General features: G+C 32.5%; 2 protein-coding genes across 3 annotated transcripts; both read left to right on the forward strand.

Annotated features, from left to right (window-relative positions):
* The first annotated feature begins 4,796 nt into the window (after positions 1-4,796).
* LOC119081472 lies at positions 4,797-5,847 on the forward strand. Its single transcript, XM_037190469.1, has 2 exons — positions 4,797-4,856; positions 4,911-5,847. Coding segments are annotated over exons 1-2 (897 nt in total). The 5' UTR covers positions 4,797-4,854; the 3' UTR covers positions 5,806-5,847.
* A 3,328-nt stretch (positions 5,848-9,175) lies between these two features.
* LOC119081471 (pupal cuticle protein 20-like) lies at positions 9,176-15,037 on the forward strand. Of its 2 annotated transcripts, none has more exons than XM_037190468.1 (5): positions 9,176-9,337; positions 13,447-13,957; positions 14,023-14,119; positions 14,176-14,236; positions 14,318-15,037. In XM_037190468.1, exons 1-5 carry the CDS (start codon positions 9,329-9,331, stop codon positions 14,546-14,548), a joined length of 909 nt encoding a protein of 302 aa, XP_037046363.1. In that variant the 5' UTR covers positions 9,176-9,328; the 3' UTR covers positions 14,549-15,037. The 2 variants fall into 2 exon arrangements, with proteins under 2 accessions (XP_037046363.1, XP_037046362.1); XM_037190467.1 differs by having other exon boundaries at positions 14,176-14,231; positions 14,304-15,037.
* The last annotated feature ends 528 nt before the right edge of the window (positions 15,038-15,565 follow it).

Below are 15,565 nucleotides of genomic sequence, written 5' to 3' on the forward strand. Positions count from 1 at the left end.
ATCAATGATGACTACCGACCGAATGAGCAACATTGTAGAGTATCGTCTCTCTTTCAAATTTACAACAATAGGTACATAAGCATAAATGGACTATATGGATGAATTTTATGCAATTCGTTTATTGAATCATTCATTTTTGATTTAATGCAAGATTGAAATCATTACACTTTTAAGAGATTGCTTCCAAATCATTTCAAATTTGGCAACATCTTCAAATATCAACAAACTATTTAGTAATAGTAAATTTCAATATTTTTTTTTTTCATATATTTAGTAATTACAAATGTTTGTGCGAGTAACTGAGGTTCCGAATACATGTTGTGCGCTGTGTAAAATGTGTAAAACAACACAACAATCAATCATCATTAGTAGATTTATTACAACAACAACAACAAAAATATTTGTGGTGTTCCGTTAAAAGTTGTTTTGCTTTATCACAAAATTAGCATAAATTCAATTTGAACCCCTTTAATGTACACACAACATATATATAATTATGAGCAATACTTTTTCGTTCTTTCCATCAAAACCTTGTAATTGACTCTGATGCTTCTATGATTTATTTGGCTACAAATTAATTTTGTAAACCGCATTTAACTATTTCTTATTGCCATTACAAAACTCTTCGTTCAATTGTCTATTTTTATGCCGCACGCAACATGTTGAACACTCGCTTACGTACTATATGTGTGGCGTTACTACATCTGAGGATCCTTATTTAATAAACGTGTGTACGGGTGTGCATAATATGAATGGTAATAGTTAAAGGGTATAATATGATACTTGGCAATCTGCTGCGCAAAAGATGTAATTTATGATGGCGGATTCGACGTTATTTTGTATTAGTCGAGTCGTTAATCGAGCTACAGCTACTCAATGTACAGGGTGACTGTGAAATCTGAATGTAAACATTTAGAGCCATAAGTCAAGTATAAAATTATCAGTCAATGGTCATGCCGAGATATTTGTTAGAGCAAACGCTAGATAATGCATGTGACCAGTATTATTATCGAATCTATTACTTCCATCGACCAAAGTATTTTTGATGTTGATTTCAAATCTTGTACTTCAATTTTTTTTAACATGCATTTTACTGTATAAATAACCACATTACCTAGAGCTTATCATTATTTTGGTCGTCGTTATCGATAACAGATGAATAGCCGTATGTACCAGGTTGACATCTTACATCTTAACATCGATTAAATTGATTTATCGATGTTGCATACAGAAACTTATTCATTCATCTGAATAAATCTTTTGATAGTTGTCCCTACACTCAAGGTAAGTATAACATACCGATCAGTAGTTTAGTGGGGACTAAAAAAGGCATTGATGCACATATCGCTTTTTTAGCAAGTTTTTAATTCCAAAGTTCTCGAACCACAGAAAGGCAAGATTAATGAGATATTTGTCGATGATCAAATGCATCTCTAGATTTCGATTTTGTACACTGATCAGGGTAGAACACAAATCATAAAAAATGTGTTCACAAAGAATTTATTTGTTTAATTTAACTTTTTCAATCTATAACCTACAAATCTGTATGTTCTTTTGTTTAAAATATTTTGCGGTATTTAGTTCAAAATCTTTTACTTCTTCTGTTTTACCAAAAAAATGGTATATGAAATAATGCCAGCTATGGTACACTGATTTCGGTCGTCGTTGTCGCTAGCAGAGCTTAGCCGTTCCTAGAAGGATAACCTGTAAACAACTGCGTATTGGAGATTATAGTTGAAATGGGATAACTAATTCTGACCTATGCAAACAAATTTGGCTTTTGTGTCAGCCTTTTCGCAAACTGAAAATTAAATCATAAAACACACATAATAAACTTGGATGAGATTATGATATTTCGTGAGCTGAAATTAGTAAAATGTCTTAGACAATATTTTGTTTAACTTATTATTATATTATGCAAAATAATAAATTTACCACAAAGCTGAGGTGCATAGCATATACGTGGTGTTTAAAAACAACAAAAAAATAATTCAAACATTAGAGAAGATGCACGCCATGCGCGCACCTACTTAAAGTAATAGTCTCAACATTGCCAACATTTTCATTGCAAAGAAATAACATGTATGCATGCGTATACTTGCATGAATAAGTGAATGAATTTTATGTTCAACTAAATCACTTTCAGTTTCATCCGATTACAAAATAGGTCTAACTCAGAAAAAAAGGAAAAGTATGAACTATCCAATTATCTTTAAATAGCATCGAAGGAATTATGTCTATGCCAGCCATGGTTAATTAAATGTATATTTCTATCTAAATTATATCTGACTGCATTATATCGATTTCAAGAGGTGACTCATACGTCGTCAATAGATTTTAAAGTGCGATTTACAGAAAATAAATGATCCCCGAACAGTAGAGCTTTTTAGTGTTTTCTTTCAAACATTTCTCGTTTATGTTGCTTGGTAGCAGAGATGAAGTCTGAAATACACCAGTAAATGGCAATTCACTCAATTTTTTCAATACGATTATGTCAACACAATTATTATGTTCAATTACAGAAAAATCTTATTCATTAAGATGAAGATATTGATTCAATATTTTTATTTAATAATTTGAAAATGTGTCATTGGCTGCAGACACGATGCTAATACCTATCAATGACTGTTCAGAAAAAAGTAACTTGAGACGACACGAATTCAGCTCGTGTTTCGAACCTAATGAGGAGCAATTAACTGATGGTTTAATTGAGGAGCGATCAGTTTTGGATCATATACAAAATGAACTAGTAGAACAAATTTACAGCAAAGCTTGGAGATTATTTGCTATAAACGATTACAGTAGCAAGACATTACCACTATGATTCATTACTTAAGATAAAATTAACATTCTTAAGTAATGTTTCCCACAATTTTGCATACAGTAGATTAAAATAGTTGAAACTATCCGTGCTGGCGATATCTGTTGTTTATTTTCTAAGAACGCTGAAAGTCAAAGGATTAAAAAAAAATCATTACTGAAGCGGAAATAAGAACCACACAATATTATTAGTAATCATGAAAATATCGAGTCATGTCGATAATTATATGCTCATAAGTTACATACACGGATTTTAAGGCACAGAATAAATATTCACCATAAAAAATATCTTATTTCAACTAATCAAGAGATCGTATACGTGGCTAATTAAAGAGTTTTTAATTCGTATGTGATTTTGGTTTCACACAAGCTGATTATGTTTGTGATTCTCAATAAAATGTCAGTTTTGAATTTATCATTCGATATTTTCCCTATTCAAATCAGAAACAAATATTTTACAGTTGACGTCAGTGAAATTTAGACATGATATTGCTTCAGCTGTTTTTCAGCTGGGACCACTCATACAAACAAAACTACCTATACTACAATATACGTTAAAGGTTACAGTATATAAAAAACAAAAATCAAAACCACTCGTCAAACGAACAGTACAAGAGCAAATTCCTTTATCTATTCAAATAAGTAAAGTGGAATTGATATACAGGGGACGTCATTAAAATTTAGAAATGAATTTGCTTCAGTTGTTTTTCAGCTGGTCCACTTAGGGAGATAAATAGAACATTATGTCATTCTTGCAAAATTGGTATTACATACTTTTGTTTTCCCTAGGGTCGAAATTGGATTATTACAACCCTAGTGGTGAAAAGTAAGTTGACTTTAAGATCAAACTCTTTTTTCTTACGGAAAAAATTCCGTAATTAATGCCCAAGGCATGAAAATGACAATTGCAGATTTTGTAAAAACGTTCGAAATACAACTAAATTGACGATATCGCTGGTGTGGTTTCTGCTTTAAGAAAGCAGGTAACACTGAGAAAAATTGGTTCGCTCATAAACTGGGTCTGAATATAAACGGCCAAGCTTTTCGTTGCGGACATTTTTCACATGATAACCAATTTGCTTCAACATGATTGTATTGATCCACAAAAATGTCATTGAACTGTGATTTTTGACTGTAATTTTTTTTTTATTATTATTAAAATTAGGTACGTGTGTTATGGTCGATTGACTTTATACATTTTCGCATGTAGATCACTCCGTCTACAACAAGCGAAATTGTCCAAAATCTATCAGTTTAGGTACGCACGTTGTACGTGCATGACAACACATTGATAAGAAATTGCTAATTGTGGGGAATTTCGGAAAATAACAATCATCTGAATCATTTTACTCCTTTATGGCTGTACAGAAAAGTGATAAGGTGATTTCCGTTAATTCTTAAACAGACATTACAGTAGATTTTAAATTTACGCCGGCGTGGGTGTCGTCATAGTATATATAAACGCTGAATGTCAATCCGCAGTTAGACACAATAGTATTTTACATGACTAAGGATAAAACCATGAAAAGTAGAGTTTTCGTTTGAATTTTGTTGATCCGAGACGGTGTCAATAACCACACGAAAATGAGACTTTTAATTTTTATCCCGAATTATGTAATGGAAGCGAAAGCAGTGCTTGAAACATGAAACGTACGGTTTTCGACGCATGAAAAGTATATAAACCCTGAAGGCAAAGCAAACCTGCAAAAACATATGAATCCCACTTTTAAGAAAGTAGGGATCCGCAAGGTTCTGAAAGAACCTCTGATTTTGATCACGCATTTGCATTATCAGTATTTATATACTTTGAGTTCACTTCGAGTACATGAAATCTATGTTTATATTGGAATGCTTCCACTGTCATGTCTTCATTTAATCTTTTTTTATAATCACCGATTTTATGACCAGATTAGGTAATTCTATTTGACTGTCAGCTATAAATTAAAAACAGCGAACCTCACATTTCGTAATTGACGTAGAAAGTGCGGTTATTTTGGTTCGATATTGAAAATTCAACATTAGCGCTTGAAAAAAATGTGAGTCTGAAAAAATCGCTGTACTATTCACAATTCAGGAGAATTTTTTTAAAGGAACTCAATTTCAAAAGTGGTGGCTATCTGTCTAATTTTTATTGCTTCAACCGAAAGCTGGATACTTGAAATTACCACATGTTTCAATTCACAGTCTCCGAGTACTCCTAAATATGAAAATTCCGGCTATTTTAACCGAACATCGTATGTTTGCAAGGTAACTGTGAAACCATCTGAAAACCTGACACATTTAGTCGCTATTGTTGGTGAACATCTACATCTTCGAGGAAAAACGAATGCAGATATTGAAATCATAATGATTTACATCCCGCCTCTTGATAACGTTACTGGCATTCCTTTCAATATAGGAAAAAATGTGTTGCCGCAGCTCATTGGTGTCTCAATCCATGGTGCTGGGATAACATCTATTAGAGCGGAGGATCTCAAACAGTTTGCCGATATAATTTACTTCAAAACTACTAGCACAAAAATTGTTTCTATCGATAGTGATTTATTTAAATACACCCCTCTTATAGAGGTGCTTTATATACAAGGCATAGTCACAAGTGTTGGCCAAAATTTGCTTGATGACCTTAAAAACTTGAAGGTGGCTGCGGTTGCGATGAATTGCCTGAATTACCACACTGCTTCCACACCAGAGGAGTTCGAATGGTTAAAAGGCAATTTAACTATGAAATGTTCATCAACTACAACTAGTACACCTCCGACGCCGGTGACAACAACAAAAGCTACATCACCACCAGTCGAGGATTGCCAGATGCGTTGTTCACTGAACGAAGAAATTGATGAATTGAAAGACACACTTTTGAAACAGGATGCATTGATTGGAGACCTTTTCCAGACATTGTTGGATTACAGTCACAGAATTTCTGAGTTAGAAAAATTCGATGCGAAAATCATCACGGCAGTGAATGTAATTCGTGATCATGATTAAATTTAGTTTGGAAATAAATTTTGTTGTGATCCGAAGACTTGATGTTTGTTAAAACAATTTTCAAAAACAAATACACAAGCCAAGACGATTGATTTTCGTCACCGATTTGTCATAATGTCGCAATCTGCTTAGAGCATTGGTCAATAATGTAGTAGAATAGAAAATTGATACAGCAATTCCTTGATATATAATTGAGAAGAAGAACAGTAGGTTACATTGGGTGCTGTGAAAGTAATCCATTACATGAGGGACTACTTTTGTGATATTTTGTGATAAAAGCGAACTCACAAGTGTGTTTTGGGCAACAAGCTTCGATAGCTGTCTTTACGACAGGTGCAGAGTTTACACTTCTCGAAAAACAATTACTGAAGCAAGTTGCTCAAAAACACACGAGTCTGCGAGTATATGACAAAGTTGTTTCCGAAGTAATATTTGCATCATGCAAAAGTTGATTTCCACATAGAAAAATTAAAAAAAAAACGAATCGAAAATGGTCGACATGAAATGGATGATTTTTGCAGGGGACAAATTGCTATGCAATGATCAACTTTCGCATGGGGCAGGTAGTAAAAATTTTATAATTGTCGTGAAATTTCCCTTCTTCTGTTTCCCCTTGACACGGAAATTCTTATTGTTTTGTCTTGTCAGTCAAAGTCACCGCAAGTATGGGACAAATTAAAACCCTTTTTACCGAAAGCAAAAAAAAATTGATTTCCTTAGTGCTAATTTCAAATATTTTCGAAAATTTTATTGTCAAGGGTTTATCATAGTGCTCGTTACGAACATTGAAATTCTAAATGTCTAGAACGAAAAAATTAAGCATCAATTGTTCACCAAAACTCTTTCACATTTGTTCATATCCTAGTTTTTAAAGCATATCATTTCGTAATGTATCGTCTCGACTTTCAACAAGATTCTATGAACAAATAAACGCTTCATTAAGCCGTATGTTGATCTTGAACTCATTGATGAATAACAATGTTTATTATGCATAATATGCAAAGCATTTCCGACTCACTGAGAGAGGGTTCTGTGAAGAAAATGACACGACCAAAAAAAAAGTTTTTAAATAAAATCGACCTTAAGTGAACATATGAATCGTTAGTTTCTTCTCTTTTTTTCTTCAAATTAATTAATTAATTAACTATTATTCAGAATCTTATTTCATAGAATCTTTGAATATTGATTGAAATTGATATAAAATTGTTAATTGTTAAATAACAAAGAAAATTGTAAAGAATGAGCAAGTTGAATTTAAAAAAAGAAATAAAAAAAATTGAGTTATGAATGAATTCACAAAGCAAATTTGATCGTGCAACAGTCAAGCAATCTAACATTCTGATTTACATCATCTTTCGCATCTTACGTATATATTAAAACCGTGTTATCGATCACGCAATCAACTATCGAATTAAAACAAATTTTTTTCTCATTTGCATCATCACTTCAATTATATTTAAAATAAACCAAATTTTCTGATGATAATATTGGAGGTATGCTTCGAGAGAAACAAATGAATGAATGGTCCAACATTATTAGCTGTATTATACACCAGTATATCGATATTATAAACAACCGCAATCTTGTATTATGCGATCTATCTTACTAAAGATGGTTATTGTTGAGTTAGTAATGACAGTCAAATGATTATCTAATGAATTTTTATGAATTTTTAAACGAACCTTCGCTTGAAACAATATTTTCATTAACATCAAAAGCATGACAAAGGAATTCAGGATGTTAAAGATGAACATGTGCTGTAATAAATCATCGAATAAGTTAGGTAAATATCTTTTTTTTAACCTAATGAATGGACCTATGGTGTTGCAATTTGATCGTCTTGGTAGTTATTTAATTATTATGATTTTTTTTATAAACATTAAAATTCTCACAATTAATAAAGTTGAAATAATTGTGGTCAAATTTATTGAACTCGTCAATTTTAAATATGATTAATTAGAAATTAAAATGTTACTTATTGATCAAGAGTTCATTCGTATAGCGAAATTGATCAAGTTAACGCCACAGGAATTAGAATTTAGAATTTATGCGTCCGAATCTATGCTAGAAGGTTTATTTATTGCTTTTGTTTTTGTTTTACACCCCACGCGGCTGTGATTACATATAATTTAAATGGAATGCTGGGAACGAAAAGTTACAGTCAGATGTCAATGCCCTCTAATTTTAAACGAAGGTTATAAAAAAATAAAAAATAAACGGAAAAGGGGCTATGACTCCTAAAGTCGTTTTAAAGCTCTCGATGGCATTTTGCAGAATAACACCACTTTTATGAGAGCTTGAATCAGATAGACAAAAATGGATAATTTATTGCCTTCAGCCGTACATATATCTTTTAGAAACAAATCCTTGAAGAGATGTCGTTCGTCTCTATCTCTACATTTAATACGTAGATTGACGAGATGCCTTAACAAAGGCAGAATTCATTTCGCTCAGATATTTCAATTTATTTAAAGTTCCCAATTGAGTAACTTAAAGTACAAAAGTCAAGTATTCTTAACCGAAGAACGATTTTATTGTTCATGACAAGTAGTTTCTATAGGAAAATCAGCAAGGAAATTAATTACTGCTTTAAAGTCAACGGTATGAAAAAGTCAAACAAAGGGTCCGTTTTTAAACAAAAATTCCGCGATACCTTAAACACAACAATTACATCAAGAGACACGGTTTTGATAAATCTGTTGAATCATTTTCTATATGCAAAGAATGGAATTTAAGCGAAATAATCATGCGATTGCAATCATTAAATTGTTGAATGTAACAAAAGCGAAAATAATAAATTGTCGCCACTTTATGGTAAATGCCTTAAATGCATTTTCTACGTGCTTCAATTTTCGAATCTATCCTTGTTGTGAGAGACATAAAAAAAATTGTTCCGACTGTGACAGTATCCTTGATGTAGCTATTAGCACGATATGCAAGAAAATTATTAAAAATGAATTATGTATTGGCATGAGTTTTATGCGAAATTATTAACATTATTTGCGAATACAATTCTAGACATTTATATGACACAAACCGCAAACGAAAATTAAAGATCCAAAAAATGAAAGAAAAAAATTTATCTCAACCTAGTGAATATCTCAGAGATGAGTAAATTTTTCAATCAGATCCCCTTCACTACGTACTCTCAGCCAAAGAGAACTATGGCTTGAACTATGTATATATGTTTGATGGTGCACATAAGGCACCAAATGATGTAGTTCCTCTTCATATACAAATATTATGGTACCTATGAGCGAAAAAAAAATCCATGGTTGCACATACTCTTATTAAAAACTTTTAAAAGAAGAGTAGCAATAGTAATTGTATTTTGATACCTATATTTGTTTGGTATATAAAGCAGTTCTTGATTATGGAACGGCACATTGCAAATTGTGACTCCAGTTGATAGATTACGAGGAGCGTGTTTTATTTTATTTCAGTGTGTTTATGAAGGATTAGTGCCTGTGTAAACTTATTTGTGATATTTAATTAAATTATTCAAAAATAAAAAGGATTAACAATGAAAGTGGTGAGTATTGAATGTTAATATATATATGAAATCAAATTTATACCGAAATGCTTTCAAATTGCAATATTGTCGACTGAACGTAATCCAGAAATTTAATTTTAACGGTAAATTCTTCTCGGCGAATTCCCAGTTAACTTACGCGAAAAGCCACGTAAGAATATTATTAACACAAAGAAAATTTAAATTTTCCAAATTTCACAAGTTTTCATTCCTCTTCAAAGTCGTATAAATCACTTTCATTTGAAATATTGTTGCAATTGGTATATAGCACAAGAACGTGAGAAATTTCAGTTTCGGAATTTATTTTCTTTTCTGTTGTTCATTTTTATTATATCACGTGAATGGGTATATTGGTTCAAATTGTTGTTTTATTTTTGTACACTTTGCCGCAAGACATTCGTAATTTATATAGATCCCACAATACGCGTGCTTTCAATATATAATGTACACAACTTAAAGGGGATGTTTATGGAAATTTAATTCATTTTAGCGAATTGTCGAGCTAAAGAGATTTTTTCCTAAGTTTGGAAACAATAAATAAGTAATAATCGTAACAGATTTTCGTCTGTTCAATTTGTTTAGGAAATAGAGAAAAGTTTAACTAAAATATTCTATTCCTTAATTTGTATAAATTGGTGCTTCCTTTGAGTGACTGAGGGATTAGTTATATCCACTGACAGGGTTTTCATACCTGCCTAAAAAACAGTAATTTCTATACTTCATTGGAGCAATAGGCCATTTTATGGCACTAGCTGCAAGGTAAGAGAAATGTAAAATTGACAAATTCGACACGTTTTCCAATTTAATAGTAGTTGTGATTTGTAATTGATTCCACAAGAATTTGAACAAACGAAAATCTAGATCTTTATTTTCTGAATTTTAGTGAGGCACGCGCCCTAATAATGAAATACTAAAATGAAAAATCTTGAAACAAATTTTGAGTGGAATCTTTTACAAACCACAACAACTCAAAAAACAGAAAATATGTCGAATTTCACTTTTCTCCACATGTATTTCGAAAGTGTAATCCGTTTTTCGTCCAAAGACAAATATCCGAAAAAGTTAAAATTTTATCTAAGATTTTACTTCGTTTGCCCAAGTTTATCTCGTTTGAACATAAGTTTTACTCGAGGGGGAAACCACCAATCACAATTTTTGTTCAAAACCTTTCAAAACCTTTACCATCAATTGCGCTGACGGTTTCCCCATATAGGGGACGGGGACACACATAAAGAACGTTCGCTGTTCAGGGGTTCCATAGTGTCAAATGGCTATAACTCTATCTGAAAACACTAAATTGCGAACGGCCTTCATGGATGTCCCGATATCACGTTTACCTGAGACCTTCGCTTCCTTATGTCGCTATCGATAACAGATGTCGGTTTGAGAAGGAGTATAGGGTTTTGCAGAAAATTAGGCTTTAGTTTACTTTTTCCTTCCAAAGTGAACATGTCGAGTACAGTGACACTCGAAAGAATAATTACATAATTACGTAAATTCATTCCGATTTGTTGATCACTAAGTTCAGCCAGACTTAAATCAGAAACGTTTCGAAGGAATCAGGATCGAAATAAATTATTTCACTTCTGCTGAGATTTCAATTTTATTTTCAATATCGCCAAGGGGCAAATATCTATTAGAGCAATTCCTGTCATGCAGTTCAGTAATTTGTTTACAAAGTAATATTGCATCGACTTAAATATAGAGAGAACGAAAAGAAATGTGATATATTAACCAGCTACCAATTTCATTTTATAATGCGTTTATGGCAATACCCACCTATTGTAAATTTCTCTAGACTTCTTAATTATTCGAATGATAAAATTTATTTCTATCGTTGAAAAGATCGAGTCGTCAATCTTCATAGTTGTTTTCCACAATATACAATTCACTCTTTTTAGCAAATATTTTCAGTCAAAACTGTGATTCAAACTAATAGGCAAATTGGATTTAATATCGTTGCAAATTCTTTGTTGTAGCACCATTTTTCTTCCAATTCATTTATTATCACAAAAATTATGATTAGAACATACTTAGTCCAAAACCGGTCCAAAAGGCCCTTACAACCGAAAAATTTAAATATTTAAATTTACGTGTATCAGATGAGAGGGAATGTTTTACTAGAAAAGAATTAATTTGAGCATAATTTCCGACATAGATAATCGAAATCTGCTTATTATCTGTCGGTTCCGAGTAAATTTACTTCATAACGTAAATTACAAATGTGAATCATTGTTCATTATGTCTAGAGTCGCACATTTAAAATGCAATAAATATTTTGACACTCAGCCTAAAAAAGACAAAACAAATCATTTTTAAATGACATAGATTTAAGCAAGAGTATATTACAATCTAATCGTTGCATACTGCATTTCCCATAAGATGTTGAACGAAATTATCGCATAACAATACGCTAAAAAAAGCTATTTAAACTGAGAAATGATGTGATGCGATCAATTTGATTATTCAATTTAAAATACATTTTTATTAACTTCATAACTCATGCAACATTATCATTCACCCATAAATCAAACGAAGAATACCTGTGTTAAAGGCTGCATATACGAGTTGTATACTCAACTCTGACAGATTTAGTTTAAAATTGGCAAAATAGCTGGAGGATAGCATTACATATTTGTACATATTTTGTATACATTTAATATGAAAGTACGATTTAAGTTGCCTTCTACGAGTAGGTGTATGTATAATACAAGACCACTGTACGACGAATCACCGTAAAAAGTAAAGGAATATACCTCTGATATAAGCATTATGCACTTTGCGGTCACGAAATTAACGTTTTTGTAACGAAATTCAAAATGTAAGATATGTTATGACAATATAGGAATCGTTATTATATTCATACAGAATGAAAAAAAAAAGTTGAATACACCAAGTCCTAGCGAATGGTTTCATACCATATGATAGAAGAGATATTTGTGCCATTTGTTAGAAATTACTACGTTTATTACCATAATATGACGGTATGTATTGTATTGTTACAGCGTCGTGATTATAAGTGATGAAAATGTAATCAATTTCAATATTAATTTGATCGACATATCATGCAGGTAGTGTTCGTTCACATTACACAGTTTCGTTGGCCAAAAATAAATTGGCAAAAAAAAAGATTTTTCCATTATATTCACTTGTTTTTCATTGGGATTATTTTGCAATAATTTGTTATAATATTGTGAACTGCAAGTTCCCACAGAAATGAGATTTCTTAGATATTTGATAGATGGGCTGGTGTGATCAGTGATCTAATCTTTTGCCATCGAAGTCAGCAATAAAAATGAGATTCCCTTTTATATTTGAAAGAATATGTAGCAAGGAATAAATGAAAACCACGAATTCATTTCAATTCTGTTGCATTCTTTCTATGGTACACCTAAAACCTGACAGTACACTGTACTGTACTCGATAAAATTCCACAATTAAGATTATTCATCACGCAAATACTCACACCAAACTCTATGACAGCAAAAAAAAATTCACCTCGATTGCCAAATCGATTTTTTTATAAGAAATTAAGACGCAACAAAATCTCATGATCCCAACACGGAATCAAAAGGATTTCATAAAATTTTATTGTTCAATCTGATTCAAATGTTTGCCACAATAACCTCTTAGCTCAACCATAAACTAATTCTGTCGGATTATTAGCACTAATTAAGAGCATTTACAATAAAATTTTGCGATACAATCAATTCAAAATTTATGACCTTCTGCTTTGCATTAGCAGTCTATAACATAACACGACTATCATCATCCTATGCTTGAACAAACAAACAAACAATGTATCTCTATATAGAGTTTGCGATTGATTTAATGCAGAAATATTTCAACATTAAACGTGACACTATAAAACCCATTGAAGAGAAGTGTTTTCTTTTCTTCAAATGGATGGATGATGCATTTCTGAACGCATTTGTCGATAAAGTAAAGTGTCTGTCTGTATGTGGCTTATGATGCAGTTAAACGAAGAAATACATATTGCATGAAATGTAATTTAAAACTGTGTGAAATAAATGCGACATTCACATGAAAATGAGTTGACATTCGTATAAAAGTCTCGCGCTAATAAATCAAATCATTCACTTTTACAGATAATTATTGCTACATTCATCGCTGCGTGCTCATGCGCCCGACTTGACACCAACTACTTGCCTCCCGCAAGTGCTCCAAGTGCCGGTGGCGGTCCAGGCTTAGCTACTCCAGCATTCGGTCGACCAGGAAATAACGGATTTGGCGGACAACAAAGTGGATTCGGTCAACAAGGAGGATTCGGTGGTGGAAATCAACAAAGTGGCTACGGAGGCGGTAGCCAACAAAGCGGATTCGGAGGTGGAGCTTCTCAAGGAAGCTTTTCCGGTGGAAGTTCACAAAGTTCGTTTGGCAGTGGTTCCCAACAAGGTGGATTCGTTCAACAACAGCCACAACAACCTCAACAGCCACCAATTGCTATTTTATCTTACGAAAATGTAAACAATGGCGATGGTAGTTACAAATTCAGTTATGAAACTGAAAATGGTATTAAAGCTCAGGAACAAGGAGAACTAAAAAACAAAGGGACCGATAATGCTATTCAAACAGTATCTGGCTCCTACTCCTACACAGGTGAAGACTAACACTTTGTCAATGTTGAGACTTTCTTTAACCATAAATCATTTACTGTAATTCAGCTCCCGATGGACAGGTGATTACTGTAACTTACATTGCTGACGAAAACGGTTTCCAACCAACAGGAGAACATTTACCAACTCCACCACCAATGCCAAAGTAAGAAAATTCGAATTTCGGTAGAAATAACGGTCAAACACAAATATCTGTTATAGGGAAATCGCTGAGTCACTTCAACTTATCGCCGCTGCCCAAGCTCAAGGAAATCAAGGTAATTTGAACTGAGACTCAAAATCATTTATACTGAAAAGTTTCATCCAATTTTTTGTTGCGATTCATTTAGGCTATCCAAGTGGAAACAATAATTATAACGGACCACAAAACAATGGTCAATATCCCAGCGCACCGGCACAAAATGATTACCAAAGCGCACCAGTAAACAATGGATATCCAAGCGCACCAGCAAACAATGGATATCCAAGTGCTCCAGCACCAGCTCGTCCCGGCAATCAATACGTTCCTCCATCAAATCAACAAAGACCAGCTGGAAATGGCAATTTTAATCCACAATCAGGATACAAATACTAAACGAAAACCTTCTATATAGACAGACAGAACATCAACCCCAAATCTCATTATTTTATTTAAGTATAGTTTTTAAAGAGCTTTACGAACGATATTTAACTGTATACGTTATAACTTATAAAACAAAGAGAAAATTACGATGAAACAAAATCTAGACAGTAAGTACTTTGTGGTTTCTTGGTAATGTGTTGCACCCAATGCGAATTTTCAAATTTATTATTTTTTTACTGAAAGAATGGAAAGAATGGATAGTTTTGACTACAGATAAACGCTTTAAATTATGATTGAAAATAGTAGTAAATAATCCTTGCTGAGTGCTACATAAAATGTCTGGAACGACAAAGTTCATTATCTGGTCAATTTCAATTATAAATTGAGTTTCGTTTCGAAAAGAAATTTATTTACGAACATTTATTTTACTAGTTGACGAACGAACGGTGAAGTACAAAAACTACTTCTGTTAATAAAAAGACAATCAATTCAATCGCCATCTTTTATTGAATCATTATTATTATATCCGGACTGAATGCCTTACAGTCACTGCATACGTTAAACATTACATCTGTGGATTAAGGACAAATGTATGCAGCCTTTTATTACGTTAAAAGAATGCAAGTGCTTCACCACCAATACAAATCTGACTTTGTCACTGTGGTATTTATTAGATTGATCCCAGTAAAATGTGAATGATGTTATTACTAGTGACATGATTGTGGCTAACATTATTCTGAACACACTGAGCATTACAAATAATTCCCTTGACAAGTCAAGGGTCTTACGTCAGAAAATACGTCTTAAAATTCACAATGATCGGTTTTATGAATATATATATATATATGAAATGTTGACAAAAAACGGAAAATACGAAAATGTCTGTTACACTTGATAGCACGATCAATTCTTCACCCTATCATTAAAAATTTAGTTTCAATCGACGATGAATAAAATTCCTGAGGTCAAGTTCGTAGATGGGCAACAACGACTTAATGACCTGGCAGTTACTTCCAAAAGAATTTTGTA

Source organism: Bradysia coprophila, unplaced genomic scaffold (assembly GCF_014529535.1).
Source record: "Bradysia coprophila strain Holo2 unplaced genomic scaffold, BU_Bcop_v1 contig_358, whole genome shotgun sequence".
NCBI lineage: Eukaryota > Metazoa > Arthropoda > Insecta > Diptera > Sciaridae > Bradysia > Bradysia coprophila.